We start from the raw sequence: 24,606 nt of genomic DNA, 5'->3' as shown, positions 1-24,606 counted from the left end.
TCACTCCAAGTCAGAGATCATTTGTATTCAGAGAAAAGAATCTACTATGCACTGTGGAGATAATTTAAACAGTATAGAAGGAAGTACAGATGATATTAAAAAACAGAATGAGAATAGCAAAAGAATGATTAAATGTGGTAGTTTATACTTGTAATACCAGTATCTGGGAGGTCAAGGCAGAAGGGACATGAGTTCAGGGACAGCCTGGTCTAGACAGCAAGACCTTATCTTGAACCACAAACAAGCAAAAACAAAAAACAAAAAAAGAATGATCAGTTAAAATAATAAATGATTTTTCTGAGAATAAAGCATAGAAATAATAGATATTGAAGTTAAATCCAAATGTTTTAAAATCCAGTTAACAGAAATTCTAGAAAGGTGGAAGTAACAATGGAAGAAACACCACAAAGAAAAAGTAGATTTCACACAACTGAAGCACCATTATGAATAGAAACAAACAAAAAAAGATAAAACTTCATTTATCATGAAATATAAAGGTAAAAGAAAGCAAAGAGGAGGGGAAAAGAATACTCATATCAGAAAAAGTAGCAGTAAGGTAGCCTGGAAAGTGTGTAGAGGATATACTTACATTTCTGGAAGGATTAAAGAAATGAGGGTGTTCAGTACCTAGAGAAACATGGAGGAAATGGTGGAAAAGTAAAGCTGAGGTTGAAGCTAGGCTGGTAACCAGCCAGAGCTTTCACATCTCTTTAAAATGTTATGGGAAGACATTAAAGAGATTCAAGCAAGAAAGTAAAATGATCAGATCTGTGTATCAGAATATTCCTCTAGCTGTTACATGGATAAAATAGGCATCACGCAGTCCGATAGGGACTACTACAGTACCCCGAGAGAGCTAGTGGTTTAAACTTAGGTGCTTACAGTACTAGTAGAAAAAAAGTGAATGGGGGAAAAAGTGACTAGGGACAACTCATTTGGGACCCCTCCTGTCTTTCAGGAACAATTCCTACTCTCCATCCCCATTTTCCAATAAATTTTCCTACTCTTAACCTCCACTGTTCCTTAGAATTCATTCTTCTTTGACTTCATGGAACACAAACTCAACAAATCTGACATTTAGCAGGTTGGCAGTTTCATATTTTCCCCCATATCATCTTGGAAATCTCACCAAGATCTTTGAAAGGAGCTATGAGATTACTTTTGTTTCACAGCACCCCTAATTTTTTCAACTGGATTCTGACTCATTCTCTTATCAATCACTTATATCTTGTCTTTTGTTAAAATGGTGATAAATATATTTACGTTGAGAGCATGAGAAGGCTATGATTCTCTTTTTCTTTGATGGAACATTTTATTTTCACAGGCAGGGTCTTATATCCTCATTTTCATGCTGCATTTAGACTTTGTGTTTGGAGGGTTTTTTTGGTACAGGGGATTGAACTCAGGACCTTGCACTTGTAAGGCAGGTGATGGAACCACTGAGCTAAATCCCCAGCCCTGCATTTATACTTTCTAATTGCTGAATTTACTTGTATTCCTTGCTTGACTTGTTTGATGGTTACAAGATGCATTGTTGTCTTATTTTAGACTGGCACTGAGTCCCCTAGGAGACTTTGATACTAACCAAAAATGAATTTGTAAAATGCTGTAAAATAAATTATATATGAAATATACATGCACACAATCTTTATCTGTCCCTTCTATAACTCACTGCCAGCTAGTTAACCACTCTTAGAGCAACTGCCACTCTCAAAGCAGAGGACAGGTTTCCCCAGTACCTTCTGGTCCTCCACTGATGCCAGTGGAAATGCTAGCCAGACAGGCAGCTAGATTCCTTCATAGAGGCAGATCTCTGGTTGTGTGGAATCAGTGGAAACTGAGAGAGTAACTGAGGGACCACAACTGGGGTGACTCCCGAGTGGACACCCAAAGGCTCCTCAGTGGAAGCTGGGTCCTGACAGACCAACTGAGTAACCAGCAGAGAACACTACTTATCTATCATCCCTACCTGTACTCCTCAGCGAGACTAGAGGTAAAACTCCCAGTAATTTCCTGGTATCCTCTGTTCCAGAGTGTCAAGAGACAGCAGTGTTAGAGCACTTCCTTAAATCTCCATTAAGAGTTGAGCAATAAGCCACGCCTTCTCCCGTCCTGAGCTGCCATCACTCCAGCGCCAGGAAGGTAGCCACCCGGGCACCCCTGAACTCCCATATTCCCCTAACCCTGCCCCCCCCACTTTCGGACCTCCTGATTGTGCCAGTCTTTGGACCCACTCTGCAGAGGCAGAGGTTGTCATAAAAGATATTTTTCTGAGTTCCCAAATTTGAACATCTTTAAAGAAAGGGTGTGGGGGAACTTAATCTGGGCCTTGCAGCCCGAGGTCAGTCTGTGTCATGGGGTTCAGCCATCAGCTAACTGAGATCAGGGGTCTTGCGTCCTAGCTCTGTCTGAGCCATTAAATGGTAAATATACTATATTGAAAAGTTTGTTCACTGCAGACATGTTCTGGACTGCTTCTTGATTTCAATTTAATTCAAATGATTTAAGTGTGATAGACTAGTGACTACCACCGGTGGTCAGTGTCCAAGTTGTGCTTGATCTTAATGTGTTGCTGAGTGTATCAGTTGGGATAAAGGATTGTGGTGGATTTGATGAACTGTTTTCTCTGATGTTATGAAGATGAGAATGTCTGTGGGTCGTTAGAGACCCAGAAGCTAGGGCGCAACTATATCAGGAAGATTTGGGTGACAACCCAGAGATTAAACCAAGGACAGTCCGACAACAAAAATAAAAATGAGAAAACACTTAAGCAAGACACAAAGACAGACTTCCAGTTCACCAATGGCAAACAGTAGGGCAAAAGAGGATGAAAAGGCCGATAGTGAACCACCAGGACACCGTGAACTCAAAGCACAGGAAGTAACAAAACCGATCAATCAGGCTCTAGAAAAATTCAAAACAGAAATAATTTCCCAGATAATCATAGAGATAGTGAGCAAAATGGAAGTTGTGATTCGAGACTCTAGAGCAGAAACTGACAAAAAAATAGACGAGCTCAGGACCACGATAGAAGCCATGAAGGCCCAGCATAAGAAAGAAATGGAAAAAATAAATGCCCAACATAGGAAAGAAATGGAATCCATAAAACAGATTCAAACAGATATCCAGGAGATTAAACACTCCAGTGAAAGTGCACACAACAGAATAAAAGAATGTGAAGACAGACTCTCAGATACAGAAGATAAGATTGCAGTCAGTGACTATGAAAAGAAAGATCTCTTAAAAACAGTAGGGGATCATGAGAAATCGATCCAACAACTCCTAGATGATGCAAAGAAGAATAACATAAGACTGATAGGAATCCATGAAGTAGCAGCAGAAAACAGAAATGACTTAAAAAAGCTGTTCACAGAATTAATTACAGAAGACTTCCCAAACAGAGGGGAAGAATATGACATTCAGATAAGTGAGGCATATAGGACCCCAACTAGCCACAATAAAAAAAAAACCTACACCTAGACATATAATAATCAAGATCCCAGAAACCCAAAAGAAGAACAAAATACTACAAGCAGTAAGAGAAAAGAAACAAAACACATGCAAAGGAAAGCCCAAAGGAATCACAGCAGACTTTTCAACACAAACCCTTAGGGCAAGGAGAGTCTGGAATGAGATATTTCAAGTACTAAAAGAGAACAACCTCCAACCTAGACTGATGTATCCTACAAAACTCTCTTTCAAAATGGATGGGGAAATAAGATACTTCCATGATGAAGGACACCTGAGAAACTACATGAATACCAAACCAGCACAACAAGCAATTCTAAACAAGATCCTAGAAAAAGACAATGAAGGCAACAACACCATGAGGCCCAACAGAGCAAATCAAATAGGCAAGGCAAGAAACTAAAAGGAGAAGGTGAAAAAGTAGAAAGAGTCAACAAAAGGCCAATAACATGACAATAATAAATCAATACATATCAGTTATAACCATAAATGTCAATGGCCTCAACTCACCAATCAAGAAAAATAGACTGGCAAAATGGAATAAGAAGCAAAATCCAACAATATGTTGTATACAAGAAACACACCTAGTGCAAAAAGAAGCCCATAGACTGAAAGTGAAAGGATGGAAAACAATTCTCCATGTGACAAGAGCCCAGAAAAAAGCAGGGGTAGCAATCTTATTTGCAGACAAAGCATATTTCAAACAAAAACTGATTCTAGTATTATCGATGTAGGATGGTACTGTATCATACCTCTGTGAATGTAAAATATCTTGTACCTGCTTTATGATACGTAGTAGTGACCGTGCTTTATCAGAGCTACATTTAATGATATTACTCTAGAATGTTCTCTTTCCAGATGATGATTAAAATGCTAAAAAAAAAAAAAAAAATGGTGCCAGGTACCACAACAGCAACAGAACTTTGCTGTTTTCTGGATATTATTCTTTTCTTTGTTTTTTTTAATGGAATGTGCTGAATGTCTATAATTTTGTTCAGATGACTGGAGAAGCTTTTGCTGCTATGGATGCATAACATACTGGTATTCTTGGTCTTTTTATATAAATATAAATATATATGTATATATATAAAATTTGAATTTTTGGAAACTTTTAACTGTGCTGTCAACTTTGGAAAAAGTTATCCCAATTTACTGTGTTGAGTTGGCATTGTACAGAAATTGACAGCCATATGGTCTAGAAATGTTAATTTTTTTAATTTTATTTTTTTTCCATTTGTACAGGGGTAATGCACTGTATTAAATATGTAAGGTCATATCTACGTGGGTTTGATTACAGAAACTAATAAAATATTCTCTAAATAATGAAAAAAAAAGGGAGTAAGACTGCAAGAGCAAGAAGCAATTTAAATATGTTAAGGGACCATTTTCATCTTCAGAATTAAGAATTACTTTAATCTTACATCATTGCCTTTTCTCTTTTACTTTCCTTTTTAGTTTTATTTTAGGATTCCCTATTTTTAATGTTCATACAGAGATTTCTTTAACTGAAATACCAAATAGTTTCTCTGGTGTGAAAAACTATAATAGTACACAGGATCCTAATGAGATAATTAATAATGTGAAATAGGAAGTAAAGGGCTAAAGGCGTAGGGAAAGTGGGAAGGGTGGGGGAAAGGTAATAAGGGAGAGGAAAAAATATGAGAAATTGAAAAAATGGAAATAAAGTGTTTGTAAATGGGGAAGAGAGGAGGGAGCGAAGGGAGGGCAGGGACAAGGGGAAAAAATGAGAATCAAGACCTATTATGTAAAGGTACAGAATCCCAATGATGAATGTAACTGTACTGTATACCTAGATTGTACCAATAACCTCAAAAAAAAAAAAAAAAAAAAAGAGTTGAGCAACAAGTTTAGACTTTTCTCTGCTAGCAAGACAGACTACTCCCTCTTCAGAAATGTCTTGATACATTTATGGGGCAAGAATAGATGAAAACAGTAACCTCTAGATCCTCTAAGAAAGCCTAAGAGATCCCCCGCTATTTTTTTCTCTTCATTCTAACTCAAGAGTTAGCTTTAGAAATCCTTGGCTCCCTAGATCACCTTCTAAACAAAAGAACACCTCCCTCCAGGTCAGGCTGAGGCAACTTACAAAAACTGCCTTTAATCCAGGAGAACAGCTATCAGAGGAGCGATTGATTTACACTTGTGCCTTATATATGCTAAGGGTAAAAAAAGCTTTAGTCAGCCTTTCTCATCTGTCATGTATGTCTGGGAGGAAAAATCAATAAATGTGCCTTTACTAATATGTAATTTGTGATCACTAGACAATGGGTGCAGACTATAATTTGTGAGTTTAAGTGTATTACAGATACCAGCAGATACATATTTTCAGAGTGGGTTTAAGTAGAGCCTAGCCAGTACTGCTATGGGGGTGGGCAGAGATTTCCTGGGGGACTAGACAGAGAACCTAAAATGTCCCAGAGACCTCTCTGTCCTAGGGCCCAAGGCTGAGATTTCTTCTCGACAATTATCTGTCTTTCTTTGTCCTCAGAGCCTTTTACAGGCTGGGATTTCAGAACTTTTTGATTCAGTCACTTATTAGAAAGTAAGATCAGAGCCAGGAATTTAGCTCAGTGGTTCTGCCACCTGCCTCAAAAGTGCAAGGACCGGAGTTGGATCCCTGGTACCAATAAAAAAAGACAAAAGCAATATAGTTGGAGCATTTCTAATCTGCCCCTCATTTTCTCTCTCACTCTTTCAAAAAGGTTTAAAAAAGCAGCCATTCAAGTTCTTTGATTATTAGTTTAATTTTCTGCTCGGCAATGCAGTTGGAGTTAATAATAGTTGTCTCTGGAGACATGTTTTGCTAAGGATTAGAGACCTAACCCAGGGAAGTACTTGGTCTTAACTATCTTTCTGCCCCCCCACTGAGATGGTTAGGATTTAGTTTTGTTTTTTTTGGAGACGGGGTCTCACTCTGTAGTTCAAAATGGCCCTGAACTAACAGTGATCCTCCTGTCTCTGGCTTCTGATTGCTGGGATTACAGGTGTGTGCCACCATGCCTGCCAGGATTTAGTTCTTGTGCTGCATTTAGTCACTCTTCTGTCCCTTCTCCATTGCCCCGCCCCTGAGAAATAACACAGTTTACAACAGTGTTTGATCCAAGGCAATTCTCTCCTCTGTAGCTGCTGGATTTCAGGACCAAATTTCAAGAATGGTGAGTTTCCCCTCCCTGGGACCCTTCTAGTGTGAAGCTGATCTTCACTTATTTCTGGGCTCTACTCTTCAAAACAAAACAAGACAAAACAAAACAAAAAAACCCTAGATTTAATCCTCAAACTCTGAAAGAATAAATGTAAAAATTATAGTTCAAATTATCTGCCTTTCAGTCCTTAGGCAGAATTGGAGATTAACTCCTCTCACTTCCCTCTCCCCTCAAGAAGGATGCTGACTGGTTTTTCTAGTACAGGGCAGACTGACTGGTTTTTATGGCACAGAACAAAAACTGGGAAACACTGTAAGTCTAATAACAGTTTTAAACAGAAACAGGTATTGAAGGATAAGTCCCCAGAGGATTGCCTCTGTGATCATCATTTCTCCAGAATATTATCAGAACATCTTGCCAGACTGGCTGGCCACTATTCTTGGGAGATACGCTAACTGGGGTTCTGAAAAAAGGAAAGCCTACAGCTAAGTATGGGCCAAAGGCCACAGGATCACAAGGAAGGAGGCCCAGCTGCAAGGCAAAAGCAGCTAACCTGCTCTAGCCACTTTCTTGCACCTCCAGTGAAGTCTAAGGGAGGAAAAGGGATAAGACAGGGACACCTTTCCCCTTATTTCTTTTCCAAATGGGAAGAAACTGTCATAAGTAGACATGTACAGCAAGGCAGACTTGCCAGACCTTTTTCTTCCACTGTTTGGAATATATACTTATCTCCAAAGAGTGTCACCTATTCTCTTGTATATCCAAACCTGACCTGAGTGCACCTCCCCCAGGAAACAGTTAAAATTACTTTTAACAGTCTGTTCCTTTTAGAGGGAATAAACATGTGGCTATCAAAACAGGAGTTTTGGGTACCAGCTGTGGCTATCAAAGCAACAATAAGAAGCCCATATAGCTGGGTATTCCAACCAGATAAACCATCAGCCTAGGGCCCGTCTTAAAAAAACTGTATTTGCTTTCACAAGTGTAAAATGTTTTTATTGCTTCTAATTCTTTTTTTTTTTGGTACCAGTATCAAACTGAGGACTTTACTCTTGCCAAGCAGGTGCAGTGAGCTATATTCCCCAACGCTTATTCCAATTCTTATTACAAAAGATCTCTGCTAATTGACCTATAAAAAGTTCTGACTAGTCTATGTAACAAACCTAAAAAGTATAAAAGGATTATTGTAATTCAACTTTGCCAAGTATATCTGAGTGCACTCTGGTCTATTAACAATAGACTTATGTGTTCCTGTCTGTCTGTTCAATTTGTAACTGGTTACAATACCTAGCTGGTTACAACAGCTATTCTGTTTCAGCTCAACAATTTTTTGTTCTTTTTGCCTTTTAAAAATATTTATGTCCTCCTGCGATGCGGACCCTGCTGTTCTATCTCTGGGAGTCTTTCTGGGCACTGGGACTTAATTAGTAGCTCATTTCTAATATTGGGCCATATCCTCCCTCCCTCAGCACACAGATTTTGTTTATTCTGATGCAATGCGACTTGTTCCTGAAAATTTCAGGTCATACCCTCTTCTCCAGCTGTGCTTTCCAGTTGGCTTCATGGATCTTGCTGTCTCCAGCAATGGCAGCAGCTCTCTTGTGCTCCCTACCAAAGCCACAAATGGGGAGGGGTAGATTCTTCCCATAATGTCCTGTTTTTCAGGTTGCCTGACAACAGCTTTATGTACCGTGTATAATTAGGAAATTTTAGATATATATCTTTTATTGAGGGTGCAGTTTGACTCTTACGAGCAAGTCTGAATATGTATATATACCTATAAAGATCTATATTATATATACAAATTTAAACTATTATTTAAATAAAGATATTTATTAATAAAATGTCAAAGTAAAAAAAAAAAAATATGGGGCCAGGGATTGAGCTCAGTAGTCTCACCACCTGCCTCGCAAGCACAAGGTCCAGAGTTCTATCCCCGGAACCAAAAAAGAAAAAATTTACATCTACAACTTGTTGGTTTAAAGGAAAGTGTCATTAGAGCTAAGAACATGCTTCTATGTAAGTTGCCAGCTGATCAAAATGATGTCAAGACTGATTTTACAAATGGATGCATATTGCTGTCTGTGTACAATAACCTGGGAATCTTTTACTGGTCAAGAACAATGTGTTAATTGTTATGATCTGGTTTTTATAGGTCATCTGAAAAATTTGTTAATTAAATGGGGACCCCTGAGGGTTGGGGAAAGTGGTAGATGAGACTTCCCTTAGTGAATAAAGGAGCAGCTGCCTGGAAACATTTACTCTAGTCTTTATTCACTAAAAGGACCCCAATAATTTACACAGCTTTATGGAAGACAGGCAGCAGAACCACTGAGCTAAATCCCCAGCCCAAAATTTTGTTTATTCTTGCTTAGAGGCTGCCAAACTTCAAGTGATCATGCAGATGGAACGAACAAAAAATGTGTCACACTTCTACTGGTATCCAGTAGACTGACCTTGTAAAGGTAGTTCATAACTGCTAAACTGCAATGTGATTTCCTAGCCAAGTCCCACTAGATTAACTCTCTGGAGAAGGCCCCTGACTGTGGTCTCCCTACAGTGATACTTCTCAACTTGAAGCAACTAGATGGAAGCTACACCCCTTTTCCCCTAACCACAGTCAGGAGTAGATCTTCAGAGGGGGTAATATCATGAACAGCTAAGTTAGAAAGAAATATTTTAGGCATTCAGATGGGGTTAGGGCCTGGAAAGAGTCAGTGTAGATGAGAACACATCAAAAACCAGCCAGAGGCACAGCTGAAGAAGATTAAAGTTGCAATAGCCAGATCTGCATACTTCCCTAAGGAAGCTTGAGATTATTGGAACCATCCTTTCGAGATTTCCCATATAAGTAAACCATTATCTCATTAGGGGTGGACCATATTCTCCCACACACTAAGACTAACACTATAGATCACTAACCAAGGTTAATAATGTCATCCAAATGCCCTTGCTACTATTGGATCAATATTAACTAAGTGGCTATACTTGTGATCTCACTGATTGATTATAACTTGACCCATGTTGTATACATTCCTCCTGACTTTGCTCTATAAAACTTTCTCAGAGATGTGGGTTTGTTGGCAACCCAATCAGGATCCCTCCTATCTTTCAGGAGCTATTCCCATTCCCCAACACATTTTCCTACTCTTAAAAAAAAAAAGTGAACGGATCTGAAAATAACTGAGGAAACAGTACCAATACGTCTTGGTGACTAATTACTATTAAGTTAGGAGGGGTTAGGGAAGGAGAAAAATGTTAGGAATGGGTTTTTACATGAGCAAATGGGTCAGTAAAATTGAAGCACTTACTGGGGGAAATCACCCACAAAAGGGACTTCTGAATGGTCAAGTAAAAACAAGCTGGAAAAAGTCCATGAAATTTAGTAACATGGGGACTATTAATCTTAGAAAGAAGAGTCTTTTAATAGTGGTAATAAGGAAAACACGTTCCAAGAGCCTGAGCTATACAAATGGTATCACAAAGTGGGCTAAAAGCATCAAGGGAGCTACACAAGACAGTCCACTTGGATGTGGGCAAAAATCATCAGAATTTGCCTTTGTATTATTTTTGTTCAAAAAGTAGAGAACTAAGTTATAATAGTTACTATTTGGTTTATTTCTGGAGTAACTACCTTAAGGAAGAAAAAATCACAAAGGAGAGGGGTTAACAGTGGCATGGTCATTCCTGGTTCTAAAAGTTGTCATGCCACAGTTTCATAGTTCCAATAAACCTTTTTAAACAGATTTATAGATTATATGGTGTAGTTTTAACTAAATTAATTCTCAACTCTGGCTTAAAAAGATTACCAAGACCTATGGTCATTAAAGCTAATACTAATAAAGCAAAAACATGTGAACAGAGAGGAAATGATAATAATACATGCAGTTTTCAATATGAACTCTTCAACAGCTACATTTTAACACAAAAACCAAACCAAAACAAAAACCACTGATATCTGACAAAGTTACAATTCAAATTAAAAATTATCAGAACTATTTAAACTAAGTGTGGTGGTTCACACCTGTAATCCCAGCACTTGGGAGGCTGAGGTAGGAGAATTTCCATGAGTTCAAAGCCAGCCTGCACTATAGTGAATTCAAGACCAGTCTGAACTATGAAGTGAGATCCTGTCTCAAAAACAAAAGCAAAAAAAAAAAAAAAAAAAAAAAAAAAAAACTAAAGCATGCATTTATGCCAACATTCAGTAAATGATATCCTGTTAATCTTGTTAGAATTAAACATTATCTAATATTTAGTTCTTTACAATGTTTTATACTGTATATGGTATACTCCAATGACATAAGTATATAATGTACATACAGACAAAAATATATTTAGAGTATATGCTCAAAAATATTTTATTGATAAGGCACATGAAGTACAGAACTCCAATAAATAAGTATATAATAAAGATACAGTGGGGCCAGGGATTTAGCTCAGTGGTGCTGCATCTGTCTCACAAGTGCAAGGTCCTAAGTTTGATCTCCAGTACCAAAAAAAAAGAAAAAAGATATAATGATGGGCACGGGGAAGAGCAGTAAGATACACGAACACAGAAGATTCAGGCACATCTGTGTGTTACTGACTTGTTTCTATAATAGGTGAGCTTATAAGAAAGGTTCTTACATACTAATCTATTTGCTAAAAAATGCAGACTTAGCCGGGCATGGTAGCACATGCCTGTAATCCCAGTACTCAGGAGGCTGAGGCAGGAGGATCATTGTGAGTTCAAGACCAGCCTAGGCTACATAGTGAGTTCCAGGTCAGTCTCAACTACATAATGAGACCCTGTCTCAAAAACCAAAAAAATAAAAAATAAATAAATAAAATAAAACAACAATAATAAATAAATAAAATGCAGACTTCCAAGTACACTCCTCTTCATTGATTCAGACAGTTTGGGATTTTGTTCAGAAATCTACACACAATGCTGAAAGAGCAATTATACATGAAAATTGGCTTGTATGAAGGTAATAGTTTCCAGTGAGATGACTTGCCAGACTGGACATAGTCCACGTGAGATTCCACAGCAAACAGGAGAAGGATACAGGGACAGGAGAGGGAGAAGCCTTTCTTAAAAAACAACATTTTCTAAGTTTAGCAGAAAGGATAAATGCAACAGAAGTTTTGATATAGACTTGCTGCTAAGAAATCTAAGGACTTTGCAAGGGAAGAGAATATGCTTCTTTGGCAGAATTGATATAAAAACAAAAAAGTCTCTATTTTGTATTAAAGAATTCTTATAAAAATGAGGTATATAAAGTAGTATAGTTTTTTAATGAGAGGGTAAGAACTCATCCAGAGTATTTTTATTTTTAATTTACTCCTTTTCAATATGGATATTATCTCATTCTTTGTGGTTTTAATGGCATTGAATGATCTTGAACAATAAAGTTTATTTTCTTGCCTTATTTCTTTACATATTCATTGGCACAACTCTGAAAAAAAAACCTGTCATAAAAATAGAAGGTTGCTGATTGCATGGCGATTACAGCAGCTGGGTAAGCATGTACTAATGCTGCATAAGGCAGCAGTTAATTGCCTGACAGAATAAAAGTTATTTGGAGTTCAAGTGGAAGTTTAAAATGTGAAATCTGTTTTAGATCAAAGAGACTTTTTCTTCACTAATCATACTTCCATTTATTTTGGTTTCTGATGTGAGATATATTTAAGACTTTATAAGAAAGAAAGTACAATGGGTATGATTCTGTCGAATCATGTGATCTAATCAGGGAAAGCTGGACTAGCAAATTCACTTCTTTGGTGAAGGATCAAGGCTCCCCAAGCCTGGTAGCTATCTTTCCACTTTGATGCAACCCTTTACTCATGTGGCTTTTATATTTAGCCTGTTTTTAAAGATGAAGGTTCTGTTCAATAATTGATTTTTAAAGGACAGTTTTAATCAACTTGGAATTCAATAACTATTTCTTACCAACAAATTCCTTTTTGCAATTCATAAAATATGTTGTTGCAAAAAATCAAGAAATACTGAGGAATGCAAATAATATTGTTATCCAGTAACTTCATCATTCAGAAGAAATTATGGTTAAGATGTCTGTATATGGCTTTCCATACCCTGTACAATTTTATGTATACATGTACACGCTTTTTGTCTGTTTTTTAGAGACATGGTCTCACTTTGTAGTTTAGGTTGGCCATGAACTCACTATGTAGCCCAGGGTGGCCTCGAACTTGTGGTAATCCTCCTACCTCAGCCTCCCGAGTGCTGGGATTACAAGTGTTCATTACCACTCCCGGCTTGTACATGTTTTTGATAAGAAAAATTGAAATGTTACATATATACAAAACTTGCTGTGTAATTTTAGAACTGTTTGCTTTTTTCCATATAATAACACTTTTCATACAAATGAAGCAGGAGCTGAAGTAAACTAGGGCAAATTTGGCCCTTAAATTATGTGTCAAAATACCATTTGGACCTGTCTATTTAAATCTACATTGTAGGATTTTTCACAACAAAGAATGAAAAAAAAAAAAAGAATAAATAAATGTATGCATTATTAAGTACAAAAAAATAATATTTCATGTCAAAACAGATATCATTTTAAACACAATAAACACACAATTTAGGAAATCCTTTACTGAAGGGCATGTAGGTATTCCTTTATCATTAAGAGTTGGTACATTGGGTCGGGGATTTAGCTCAGTGGCACCATAGTGCCTGCCTATGCAAGGTCATGAGTTTGATGCTGGTACCAAAAAAAAAGAACTGTAGATTGGCAAACAAGAAATTGAATATTTAAATCTTATAACCAAACATTTCTTTTCTTGTAAAGTTCACACATAAATTTACATACTGAATTGCTGATGGTTTATGAGATAAAATTAGTTTAAAAACTGACTAGCTTGGTGGGGGTATGGCTTAGTAGTGCACTACTAGCCCAACATGTATGAGGCCATGGGTTCAATCCCCACAACTGCAAAAACAAAAAACAAAACAAGGAAAACTAGTTCATCTTGTTTCTTATAATTACTTTATAATACTATATGGTTTTTATACTTTCAATGAAATAATCACAAATTATAATTGTTTCGAGTAAACATATATAAACAGGCAATAATTACAATTGATGAAAGTTCACAAGCTAACAATTTCATATAGATTCTAAAAGTAGCTGTGCTAAAAGTATACCTTTAGACATACTAAATGCATAGTTTAAGCAAATCATACTTCAGAATCACATTTTCAACCTAGAAAAGTCACAAAAACTTGCATTTACCTGTCTGAGGTCTCATATCACTGAACAACTGTCCTTGTTTCAGATTTGCTTTTGAAAAGCAAAAGTAAACACATATAAAAGGTTATCATGAAGTTATTTCCATTAGGAAACACCAAACATTCAGCACATATAACCAGCAAATTTAAACATCAGTTTGGTCTTTGGGAAAAAGCAAATTAATGAGATACTACTTTGCCACCAAAATGGATATGGTTAAAAAAAAAAGTAACTATTGGACTCCAAGCATGGTGGCACACACCTATAATCCCAGAACTGGGGAGGTTCAGACAGGAGGATCACCTGTGTTCAAGGCCAGGCAGGGCTACACAGGAAGATGTCTCAAAAAAAAAAAAAAAATTGATGAGGATAACGAATAACTGTAACTTTCACATGTTGCTAGAGAGAAACTAAACAGTATAGCAACTATGGAAAAGAGTTTGTCAATTTATCCCTAGTTCCTAAGGAACCATTATGGTTTCCTACAAGGGAAACAGTCACTAGAATTTTTACAGAACTAAGAAGAAAGCTAGTCCTGAGAACCTCTGGAAGAACTGAGGCTTCTCTTCAGAAAGCAAGAATTCACTAAAGCTCCAGGTGTAGACAAGTAGTGACTGTTTCCCTTGTAGGGTTTTTATAGATTGTCACTATGTCTCTTTGCAGAGCCTGTTTCTTTTCCTACCTTTAATAAAACTTTGCTATAATTAAAAACAAACAAGCCAACCAAGACAAGGATTTTTTCTTAAATCCTTTAAGGAACATACACAAAAAATATACTTTGTCTCAATAACTAGAGAAAAATTAATAAATACTAGCCTACTAATGGAATATATCTTTGAGAAAATTTATTTTCTTCTAAACTCTAGAATTTGTTTTGACACAGAATGACTATTTTTATGTGTGTGTGTGAGCCTGCATGAGTGGTAATGAAGATTTGAACTCAGACTTCTGTGTATGCTAGAGAATCACTCTACCATGAGTTAATCCCTAGCCTTTCATATACTCTGAGACAGGGTCTATGTAAATTACCCAGGCTACCCTTGTGACCCTCCCATTCACTCACTGGAGTAGCTGGATTAACAGGTATGTACCCCTTGGTCCAGCTGATGCTTTGTTTTTGTGGTGTCCAGAGAGAGGCTCTGAAATAACTGCCAGGGTTTCTGAGTCATGTATGGTGGTGCACTGTCTGTAATCCCAGCAGTGGGAGACTAAGGTAGGTGAACTGCTATAAGTTTGAGGTCAGCCCAAACTATGTAATGAGACCCTACCTCAAAAAAGAAGACAGGGTTCAAACTTGCAATTCTCCCTGAATTGCAAGATTAAGAACCAAAAAAAGGGGTTAAAAGCATTCAGAAAATGATGTCACCTGATTTCCTGAACCAGAACACTAACAAATTACTACTTCCAGAAAAGAAATATTTTGTAAAGTATCTTCAAGCTTTTTTATATCAAGTGAGCAGGAAACACCTTTTTTATTTTTTTGACAATATATCCTAGAGACTGAACCCTGAGCCTTCATACTAAGCTATATCCCCACACATTTTTAATTTTTTAAAATTCTGAAACAGTCTCCCTAAGTCACTAAATTACCTGGGCTGTTTATGACAACCTACTGCTGCCATCATATTAAATGGCAAAAAACTGAAAGCTTTCTCTCTAAAAATCAAAACAAGCATGTCTACTATCACCATTCTTGTACAACACAATTATTGAGCATATAGGAACATAGCAAGAAAAATTAGACAAGAAATAAAAGAGGCATATATAGGAATAGAATAAGCCAAATTATAAGTATTTGCAGATGACAGGATGTTCTACATAGAAGACCCAAAAATCCACCAAAAACTTTTAGAATAACTACATTCAGTGATATAGCAGGATATAAAATCAACATACAAAAATCAATAGCATTCCAGCATACTATTAATGAACCCACTGAGAAAGAAACTAGGAACAAATAATACCATTCACAATAGCACCAAGAAAAATTACTTAGAATTAACCTAAAGAAGTGAAAAACCTCTACAATAAAAATTACAGCACTCTGAGAAAGGAAATCAAAGAAAATATCAGAAAATGGGAACATATCCCATTTCTGAATAGCCAGAACCAACATAGTCAAAATGGCCATATTTTCCAAACTGATATATAGATCTAATACAATCCCAGTTAAAGCACCAACAGCATTCTTCACAGAACTGGAAAAAAATAATCCTAAAATTCATATGGAACCAGAAGGGACCCAGAATTGCAAAAGCAATTCTGGATAACAAGAGCAAACCTGGATGCATCAAAATCCTGGACTTGAAGTTGTATTACAAAGCTACTGTGAAAAAAACAGTACGGTACTGGCACAAAAACAGACATGAAAATCAATGGAACAGAATGGAGGATGCAGAAACAACCCCAAAAATGTTCAACTATTTCATCTTTGACAAAGGGGCGAAAAACATACACTGGAGATGTATGTTGTTTCCCAACACAACAGATGTTGGGAAAACTGTGATCTACATGCAGAAGATTAAATCTAGACCCGTATCTCTCACCATGTACTAGGCTAAAAACAAACTGGATCAAAGAACTCAATTTTAAAATAGAAACACTTAACCTGCTGGAAGATAAGTAAGACTCTTGAATTCATAGGCACATGCAAGGACTTTTTGAACAGAAACTCGGTTGTACATGAAATAGCACCAAGAATCCACAAATAAGATAGTATCAAATTAAACAGCAAAGAAAAAAGACACCATTGTATAGTGACACATTCATGTTTATAACATCAAAATTCATAATAGCTAAATCTTGGAAGCAGCCTATATATCCATCACCAGATGAATGAAGAAAGCGATGGAGGGAGGCAAATAAATATATGAAAAAATGTTCAACATCACTGGTCATTCAAGAGATGCAGACAAAAACAACACTGAAAATCCAACTCACCCCACAAAGAATGGCTACTATCAAGAAATTAACCAATAACAAATGCTGGTGGGGTTGTGGGGAGAAAGGAACCCTTCTCCATTGTTGGTGGGAGTGCAGACTGGTGCAACCACTATGGAAATTAATATGTACATACCTCAAAGAACTAGCAAAGAACTAGGATTAGAGGTCCCATCTAACCCAGCTATCCCTCTGCTGTGTATCTTCCCAAAAGAATTAAGAGTCCTACCACAGAGACATATTTGCACCCATGTTTACATCAGCACAGTTTGTAATAGCTAAAACTTGGAAACAGCCCAACTGCCCATTGGGAGTCACATATAACCAGTAAGAAGTTATATAACAGACTGGATAAAGACGATGTGGTTTTTCTATAGAATGGAGTACTACTCAGCCATAAAGAACGAGAAACTAGAGACACATAGCTAAATGGATGCACACTGAGGCCATACGCAAGTGAAATAAATAGGACACACATGTAAATACGGAATAGTTTCTCTAGTGTGAAAAACTAAAAGTATATAACTGATATACTGATAATGTGAAATAGGAAGAAAAGGTCTAAAGGAGTAGGGGAAGTGGGAAGGGTAGGGGAAAGGAAAGAAGGGAAAAGAAAATATGAGAAAAGGAAAAAATGGAAACAAAGTGTTTGTAAATAGGGAAGGGTGAAGGGGGTGAAGGGAGAGCAGGGGAATGCGGAAAAATAAGAACCAAGATACATCATGTAAAGGTAAAAGATCCCAATGATGAATGTAACTATACTGTATACCTAAAAAGTACCTATAAACTTAATAATAAAAAAAATAGTGATGAAGGATGCAGGAAAAAGAATTAAGATGTATTATGAACATGTACCAACTTCACACAAACATTATGTACTGCAAACATGTACTAAATAAATATCCTGGGCTGAGATTGAACTTGCACTCTTCCTGCTTCAGACTCTGAGTACTGAAATTATAGGTATTCACCAAGCAGTATACATTTTAAACCATAGCACTGCAATTAAATAAAAGATAAAACAGGGAATTTTCAAAGAAATATTCTTACACTATAATCAGAAAACTCCTAAGTAAATGTTTAAAACTAAGAAAGCTGTTAAGTGACCTGCCATATCTGTATCAATGTTAGTCATAAAACTGATGAAGATCTAAGGCATCCCATGAAGGAATGAACACATGAGCTTCGAAGGAGGGATAAGAGAAACCATTTTTGATAGCACTGGAGGCTTCTTGGACTTACTTTTATTTTACTCCTTAACTTTTTACATGATTTTTGTATGAATTACAAGTACTACATATTAGTATGGAAACATATAATTTTAAAGAGACTGGGTTATGCACTGAACATTCTATTACTAGTAAGATGTATCATGAAAAAAATGAAAACCATTTTTGTAAGGAACAGAATGTTACTATTCTAACAAAAGTAACTCCTCACTGTTGACAACTTCATACTGAATGAAGCAAATCTGATAATTTACAGAAAGAATTACTAAGAGCAAATCTTTAAAATTCTCTGTAGTTTACAAAGCTTTCACATATGCTATTTCACCAGCTGCCCCCCATCTTCAGTATCTAGTTGATCCAACAGCATCTAGTAACATTTCTAGAAATATTCATAGACACTAGCTTTATTATTATTATAAGCAAAAAATATCAGTGAAGCTAGTAAGAGAAAATATTTTAAAGACTGAAAGGCTAATTTAAGTCAACTGAGGCATAAAAGAATATGGTAGAAGAGTTAATCTTCCATGAAAAAATTTTGGAAGCCATTCAATAAAAATTACTAAAAATAAAGTAAGCACTTAACATTTTTTCGTCTATCAGTAACTACCACTTTATTTTATTTATTTATTTATTTGGTGCTGGGGATTGAACTCGGGTCCTTGCGTTTGCGAGGCAGGTGCCGGAACCACTGAGCTAAATCCCCGGCCCAGCAACTATCACTTTTAATTTCTTTTTTTCCCTTTCCTTTTTTTCTTTCTTTTTTTTTTTTTTTTTTTTTTGGTACCAGGGATCAAACTTGGGACCTTGTGCTTGAAGCAGGCTGCAGAACCACTGAGCTAAAACCCCAGCCCAACTTTAAATTATTTTTAAAGAAACTTGGGCCTTCCTTGCCTGGGCAAAAGAATGACTCCTAATCATTTGATTATGAAAGGGAAGAGACTAAAGGTTATGGAATTATCTAGTCTGAGAAGATTAAGAGTGGATTTAATAATTGATTATATACAAAGTTCTGCTGTGTGGAAAAGTGATGAGATGTTCTACTAAGATTAAAATAAGATACTAGTTGGACCAGGGATTTAGCGCAATGGTTCTGCCACCTGCCTTGAAAGCACAAGGTCCCAAGTTCAATCCCCATTACCAAAAAAAAAAAAGATGCTAGTTTAAGCTGGTTATTGATAAAATTGCCATAGGAATATCACAAAAAGTTTTGATGGTGAAAATTTAGAAAAAATAACCTCAATAAAAAGGAATTTCTAAGCCGGGCGTGGTGGCTCATGCCTGTAATCCCAGCACTTGGGAGGCTGAGGCAGGAGGATCGCTGTGAGTTCGAGACTACCTTGGGCTACACAGTGAGTTCCAGGTCAGTCTCAAGTACATAGTGAGACCCTGTCTCAAAAAACCAAAAAAAAAAAAGGCATTTCTATAACCAGGGCATTTTATATTAAGTAGGATCATTTAGGTTTAGGGAGAATCCCTGCAAGACATCAGATATCCAGTTTCAGTTCTTCAGAAGTATAAATCTACATATCCTAATACCTAAACTTTACTAATTTGCTAGCATCCATGATCAATATATTAGTATATTCTTATTTACCTTCTAACTAAAGAGGCCAATTTTTTATTGAATTGCGATGCTGACAAAGGTTGGGCTACTGGAATTAATAATTTCAAGGTGAATTACGGTAAAATTTAGATTAAAAATGTCAATGCAATAGAGAAAATCTAATTTCAGGTCCATACCCCTGTTCAGCAATTTCATCCACTTTAGGTTAAAGACATATGCTACTTTGTGTAGCTTATTTAAGTATAAAGGCAACAGGTACATTTATGAATGATAAATTTAAACAAAAGAGAAGCAGTAACACGTAAGTTTTAAAATATAAATAAAAGTCAGCTATATTCCCCACTTTTGCTACAAATCTGGTAATTTTTTAAAGGGCTGAGTAAAATGAACAAGTTAAACTTGTAAGAAGCAAGAATACTGAGACATAAACTCAAGAATAAATCACAGCATAAGCTACTGCTTTTGCTATTTCAACACTTTTAACAGAATGGTTTAAAAGTGTTTAATTCTAATATTACCTTTGATGCAGAAGGTGGATTCAACTGCCCTTGATGGTTCCCTGTGTACTGGATTAACCCATCAGGATTTGAAGACTGTGTAGTAGGAAGCTGGGTACTGGGTGTAGATTGCTGAGATGATTCTACTTTGTGGCTTTTATCTGATCCATCCAATCTGCTATTTCTCTCTGTGGCAATCAGGTCACGAATTTTTTGCAGCTGCTCCACTGAAGCTTTTTTAGGGAAGATCAGATGGGTTTCTCCCTGGAATTTTCAAAGTTAGGAAATTTTTAATCTTTGCTTTATACTGACAGTCATTTATATATAAAGTCAATACTATAGAATGCATCATATTTTAACAATCATATTTTATATTATTATGGCCCTTTTAAAGGTAGATAATGCTTAAATATAAATTGAAAAATTGAGAATATTTTTCTTTGTTAACATATAATAATTAATGTAGTTCAAAGAACTTTTAGAAAAATTTGATTGGGAAGGAATCGATCATAAGAACTGCAAACACACACACCTATCTTCTTTATTATAGTTATGAAACTATTATTGTTTATGGATACCTTATAGAGTAATAATAATATTAGGTGAAAAGCCAAAAGAATTGGGGTCACATATTTAGTTTTATTTTTTGTTTTTCTTTTTGGTACTGGGGATCGAACTTGGGGCCTTGCACCTTTGGAGGCAGGCAGCGACACCACTGAGCTAAATCCCCAGCCCTTGGGAATCACATATAACCAGAAAGAAGTTATATAATGGGCTGGGGATATATATATACATATATATGTATGTATATATATCAAAAGACATCACATGGTATCTCCTAAAAATGAACAAAGGGTGTCAGCCATAAAATTAAATTTAATAAAAGGAAGTCAGAGAAAACCAATCTCTCACAAAGCTGGTAAAGAGAAACCAGACATCTGGTTTCCCAATATAGAGGCATCTGCATGCTGTTAGTAAAACTATACTAAGGGAGACAGGTTGTGAGAGAAGCTAATAGAGGGAAAATTGAACTCTACTATCAAAAAGAAATTTGGTGGGCTTTAGAGTTTAAGTATTAAAAAAAACAGCATGACAGGTGTCTATCTCTCAGTACACACTTCAGAGAGGACCACAGTAAGACACAGGTACATTCACACCTTTTCTTTCCATCGCTTTCTAAGTAGTCTTAACCTAAAATAAATATATATATATATATATATACCAAAATGTTTGCACCAAAAAAGTTTATTTAACAGCTTGTATTTTCATAAAAAGAAAATAATTATAGGTTTAGATCCAAGATTATTTTAAGATGTCAACAAGAATCCTAGGGTTACTTTGTTTTGTTTTTTAAGACAGTATTTTGGTATGTAGTCCAGGGTGGCCTCAAACTCATGGTGATCTTCCTTGGTCTCCTGCGTGCGGGAGTTACAAGCTTGCACCATCACACCCAGCTAAGAATTCTATGATCTGACAAATCTGTTCCTCAAAACATTTTTGTTGAGGTATTTCTCACTGCAGGATGTTTAGCAAACTAGGTTCCTAAACGTTGGTGATATTTTTTAGACATCGAAGCAGGCTAAACTGCTCTCACAAATTTCCCATGCTCCATCCACACCAGAGAAAGAGAATTCAGGTGAAAGGCGTGTATGGTTCCCAGTTGAGAACCACTCAACTAACTTAACTAGAGGGTCACAAATCCATTTGGATCCCAGTCTTGCTCATTCTCATAATTATCATAAAAAAGAATACAGCCTCAGGGACAAGTGGGCCTGTAAGTGTGCAGGACTTCAATATATAGTTGTAAATTTCAAGATATACCTTAGATTCTCACTCAACTCTTAAAGCCTAATTAATTTATTTTTGGTAGTAGAGTTCAGTTTCAGCTCCATTGGTTCCTCCTACAATGTAATAATTATAAAACATTTACTTCAGATTATATCTTGAGGTGTGAAGTCCAAAGATAGCTAGAGACTTTAAGTACAATTTAGTTTTATTAAAACGTTAATCTTTTCTGAAAGTGACTCTATTTGGATTAAATAATACTTCTAGTCTCTAAGTGGCTTAATCTGGCACCAGAGTGACTTAACTCCTTAGGTTGCCTGAGACTGAGGGTTTCCTGGGACTTTTAGTGCTAAAAACAGGACAACACTGGACAAATTAGGGGTGGCTGATTTCCCTATCTGGCACTCAAGTTTATTTGTGGAATAAAACATGAGTATGATTTCACTGCAATCTGTGACATCTCAAAAATAAAAAGTGGGTATAGTCTCCAATCTTCTTTTTCCAATCTTGATAATTCTATTCATTGTATTGTATAACTAAATCATGCCACAAAATTCCAGAAGACGAAAAAACACAAACTCTTCTTGCAAAATAAAACACATTAGGATTTCTCTCCTGTCACAGAATAAAACAATCCTGGGTGAAATTTAACTCAAGCTTTTCTGTTTAGACTTCTCATTTCTTCCTCAAGAGGGGTGGTTAGGCCCTATTAATATTTATGTGCACTCACAAATCAGGTTTTTCTATAAGTTTTAAGTGGGCCACATTTGGTCTTTGGGTTGCACATCCGACCTTTCCCGTTCTAGTGTAGCCTAGCCTACCCGAGTCCAGCCAAGCTCATGACACCAGAGTGAAAGATAGAACACTATATGGTAAGTTATTTTATTTTGACTTAAAAATATGGAGCTGGGATGTAGCGCAAGGTCCTCAGTTCAGTTCCTGTACCAAACAGTTCAGTTCCTGTACCAAAAAAAAAAAAAAAAAAAACAGTTGGGGCCAGAGATTTATCTTAGTGTTGCCTGCTTGGCAAGCACAGGGTCCTGAGCGCAATTCCTGGCACTAGAAAAAATATATATATTTACTGTTACATTTAAATACAGAATTTCAAAATAGTCAATTAATTAAAAGACACTATTTTATTCAAACATTTTTTCATCAACACTATAATGGCTTTGTACATGAAGAAGAGAAAATCCTTAACACATTCTTTACCTCTTCAAAGCCCATTTCAAATAAACATTCAACAGCTCCTCTGACAGGTAAGAGTCTAGTAGAAAAAGCTGTGTTTCCAATCCGAATAGATCTGTATTTTTCATCATTAGGATTTCTGAAAAAGAAAAGTTATATTACATACAGAAATTTATATTTTCATACTGTTTTTGTATTTTTTCATAGTTCACACTGACTATATTGCTACATGCGTCGTACAGACTCCAACTTAAGTGATGTAGGTGGGAAAAATAGTACAATTTTGTGATTTTTTTGTATACATTCAATACAAGTTCACTGTCTACACAGCTCATAGTTATAAATAATGCTATTAGATTCGCAGAATTAATGACAGAAAACTTCCCAAAAAAAGGGGAAGAATTTGACATTCAGATAAGTGAGGCATATAGGACCCCAACTAGCTACAATAAAAAAAAAATCTACACCTAGACATATAATAATCAAGATCCCAGAAACCCAACAGAAGAACAAAATACTACAAGCAGTAAGAGAAAAGAAACAAATCACATATAAAGGAAAGCCCATCAGAATCACAGCAGACTTTTCAACACAAACCCTTGGGGCAAGGAGAGCCTGGAATGAGATATTTCAAGTACTAAAAGAGAACAACCTCCAACCTAGACTGATGTATCCAGCAAAACTCTCTTTCAAAATGGATGGGGAAATAAGACACTTCCACGACAAAGAACACCTGAGAAACTACATGAATACCAAACCAGCACTACAAGGAATTCTAAACAAGATCCTAGAAAATGACAATGAAGGCAACAACACCATGAGGCCCAACAGAGCAAATCAAGTAGGCAAGGTAAGAAACTAAAAGAAGGTGAAAAAGTAAAAAGAGTCGACAAAAGGCCAATAACATGTCAATAATAAGTCAGTACATATCAGTTATAACCAGCAATGTCAATGGCCTCAACTCACCAATCAAGAGAAATAGACTGGCAAAATGGAATAAGAAGCAAAATGTAACAATATGTTGTATACAAGAAACACACCTAGTGCAAAAAGAAGCCCATAGACTGAAAGTGAAAAGATAGAAAACAATTCTCCATGTGACAGGAGCCCAGAAAAAAATAGGGGTAGCAATCTTATTTGCAAACAAAGTAAATTTCAAACCAAAACTGAATCTAGTATTATTGATGTAGGACGGTACTGTATCATACCTCTTTGAATGTAAAATATCTTGTACCTGCTTTATGATACATAGTAGGGACCGTGCTTTATCAGAGCTACATTTAATGATATTACTCTAGAATGTTCTCTTTCCAGATGATTAAAAGGCTAATAGAAAAAATGGTGCCAGGTACCACAACAGCAACAGAACTTTGCTGTTTTCTGGATATTATTCTTTTCTTTGTTTTTTTTTGTTGTTTTTTTTTTTAATGTAATGTGCTGAATGTGTATAATTTTGTTCAGATGACTGCAGAACCTGGAAAAGCTGTTGCTGCCATCGATGCATAACATACTGCTATTATTAGTCTTTTTATA

The 24,606-nt window shown here is 36.3% G+C and overlaps 1 protein-coding gene across 2 annotated transcripts in view; it reads right to left on the bottom strand.

The window, feature by feature from the left end:
* Ngly1 (N-glycanase 1) overlaps nt 1-24,606 on the bottom strand; it is a 70,439-nt gene that overhangs the window by 44,642 nt on the left and 1,191 nt on the right. For both annotated transcript variants that reach the window (XM_010640166.3, XM_010640167.3), the window contains exons 2-3: nt 23,098-23,212; nt 20,122-20,364 (exon numbers count right to left, since the gene is read on the bottom strand). In XM_010640166.3, coding sequence (XP_010638468.1) covers nt 20,122-20,364; nt 23,098-23,212 — 358 coding nt within the window. The remainder of the gene's footprint in view (nt 1-20,121; nt 20,365-23,097; nt 23,213-24,606) is intronic.

This window comes from Fukomys damarensis, unplaced genomic scaffold (assembly GCF_012274545.1).
Source record: "Fukomys damarensis isolate Sample0158 unplaced genomic scaffold, DMR_v1.0_HiC HiC_scaffold_28, whole genome shotgun sequence".
NCBI classification, from domain to species: Eukaryota; Metazoa; Chordata; class Mammalia; order Rodentia; family Bathyergidae; genus Fukomys; species Fukomys damarensis.
This window is presented reverse-complemented; position numbering and strand designations above follow the sequence as displayed.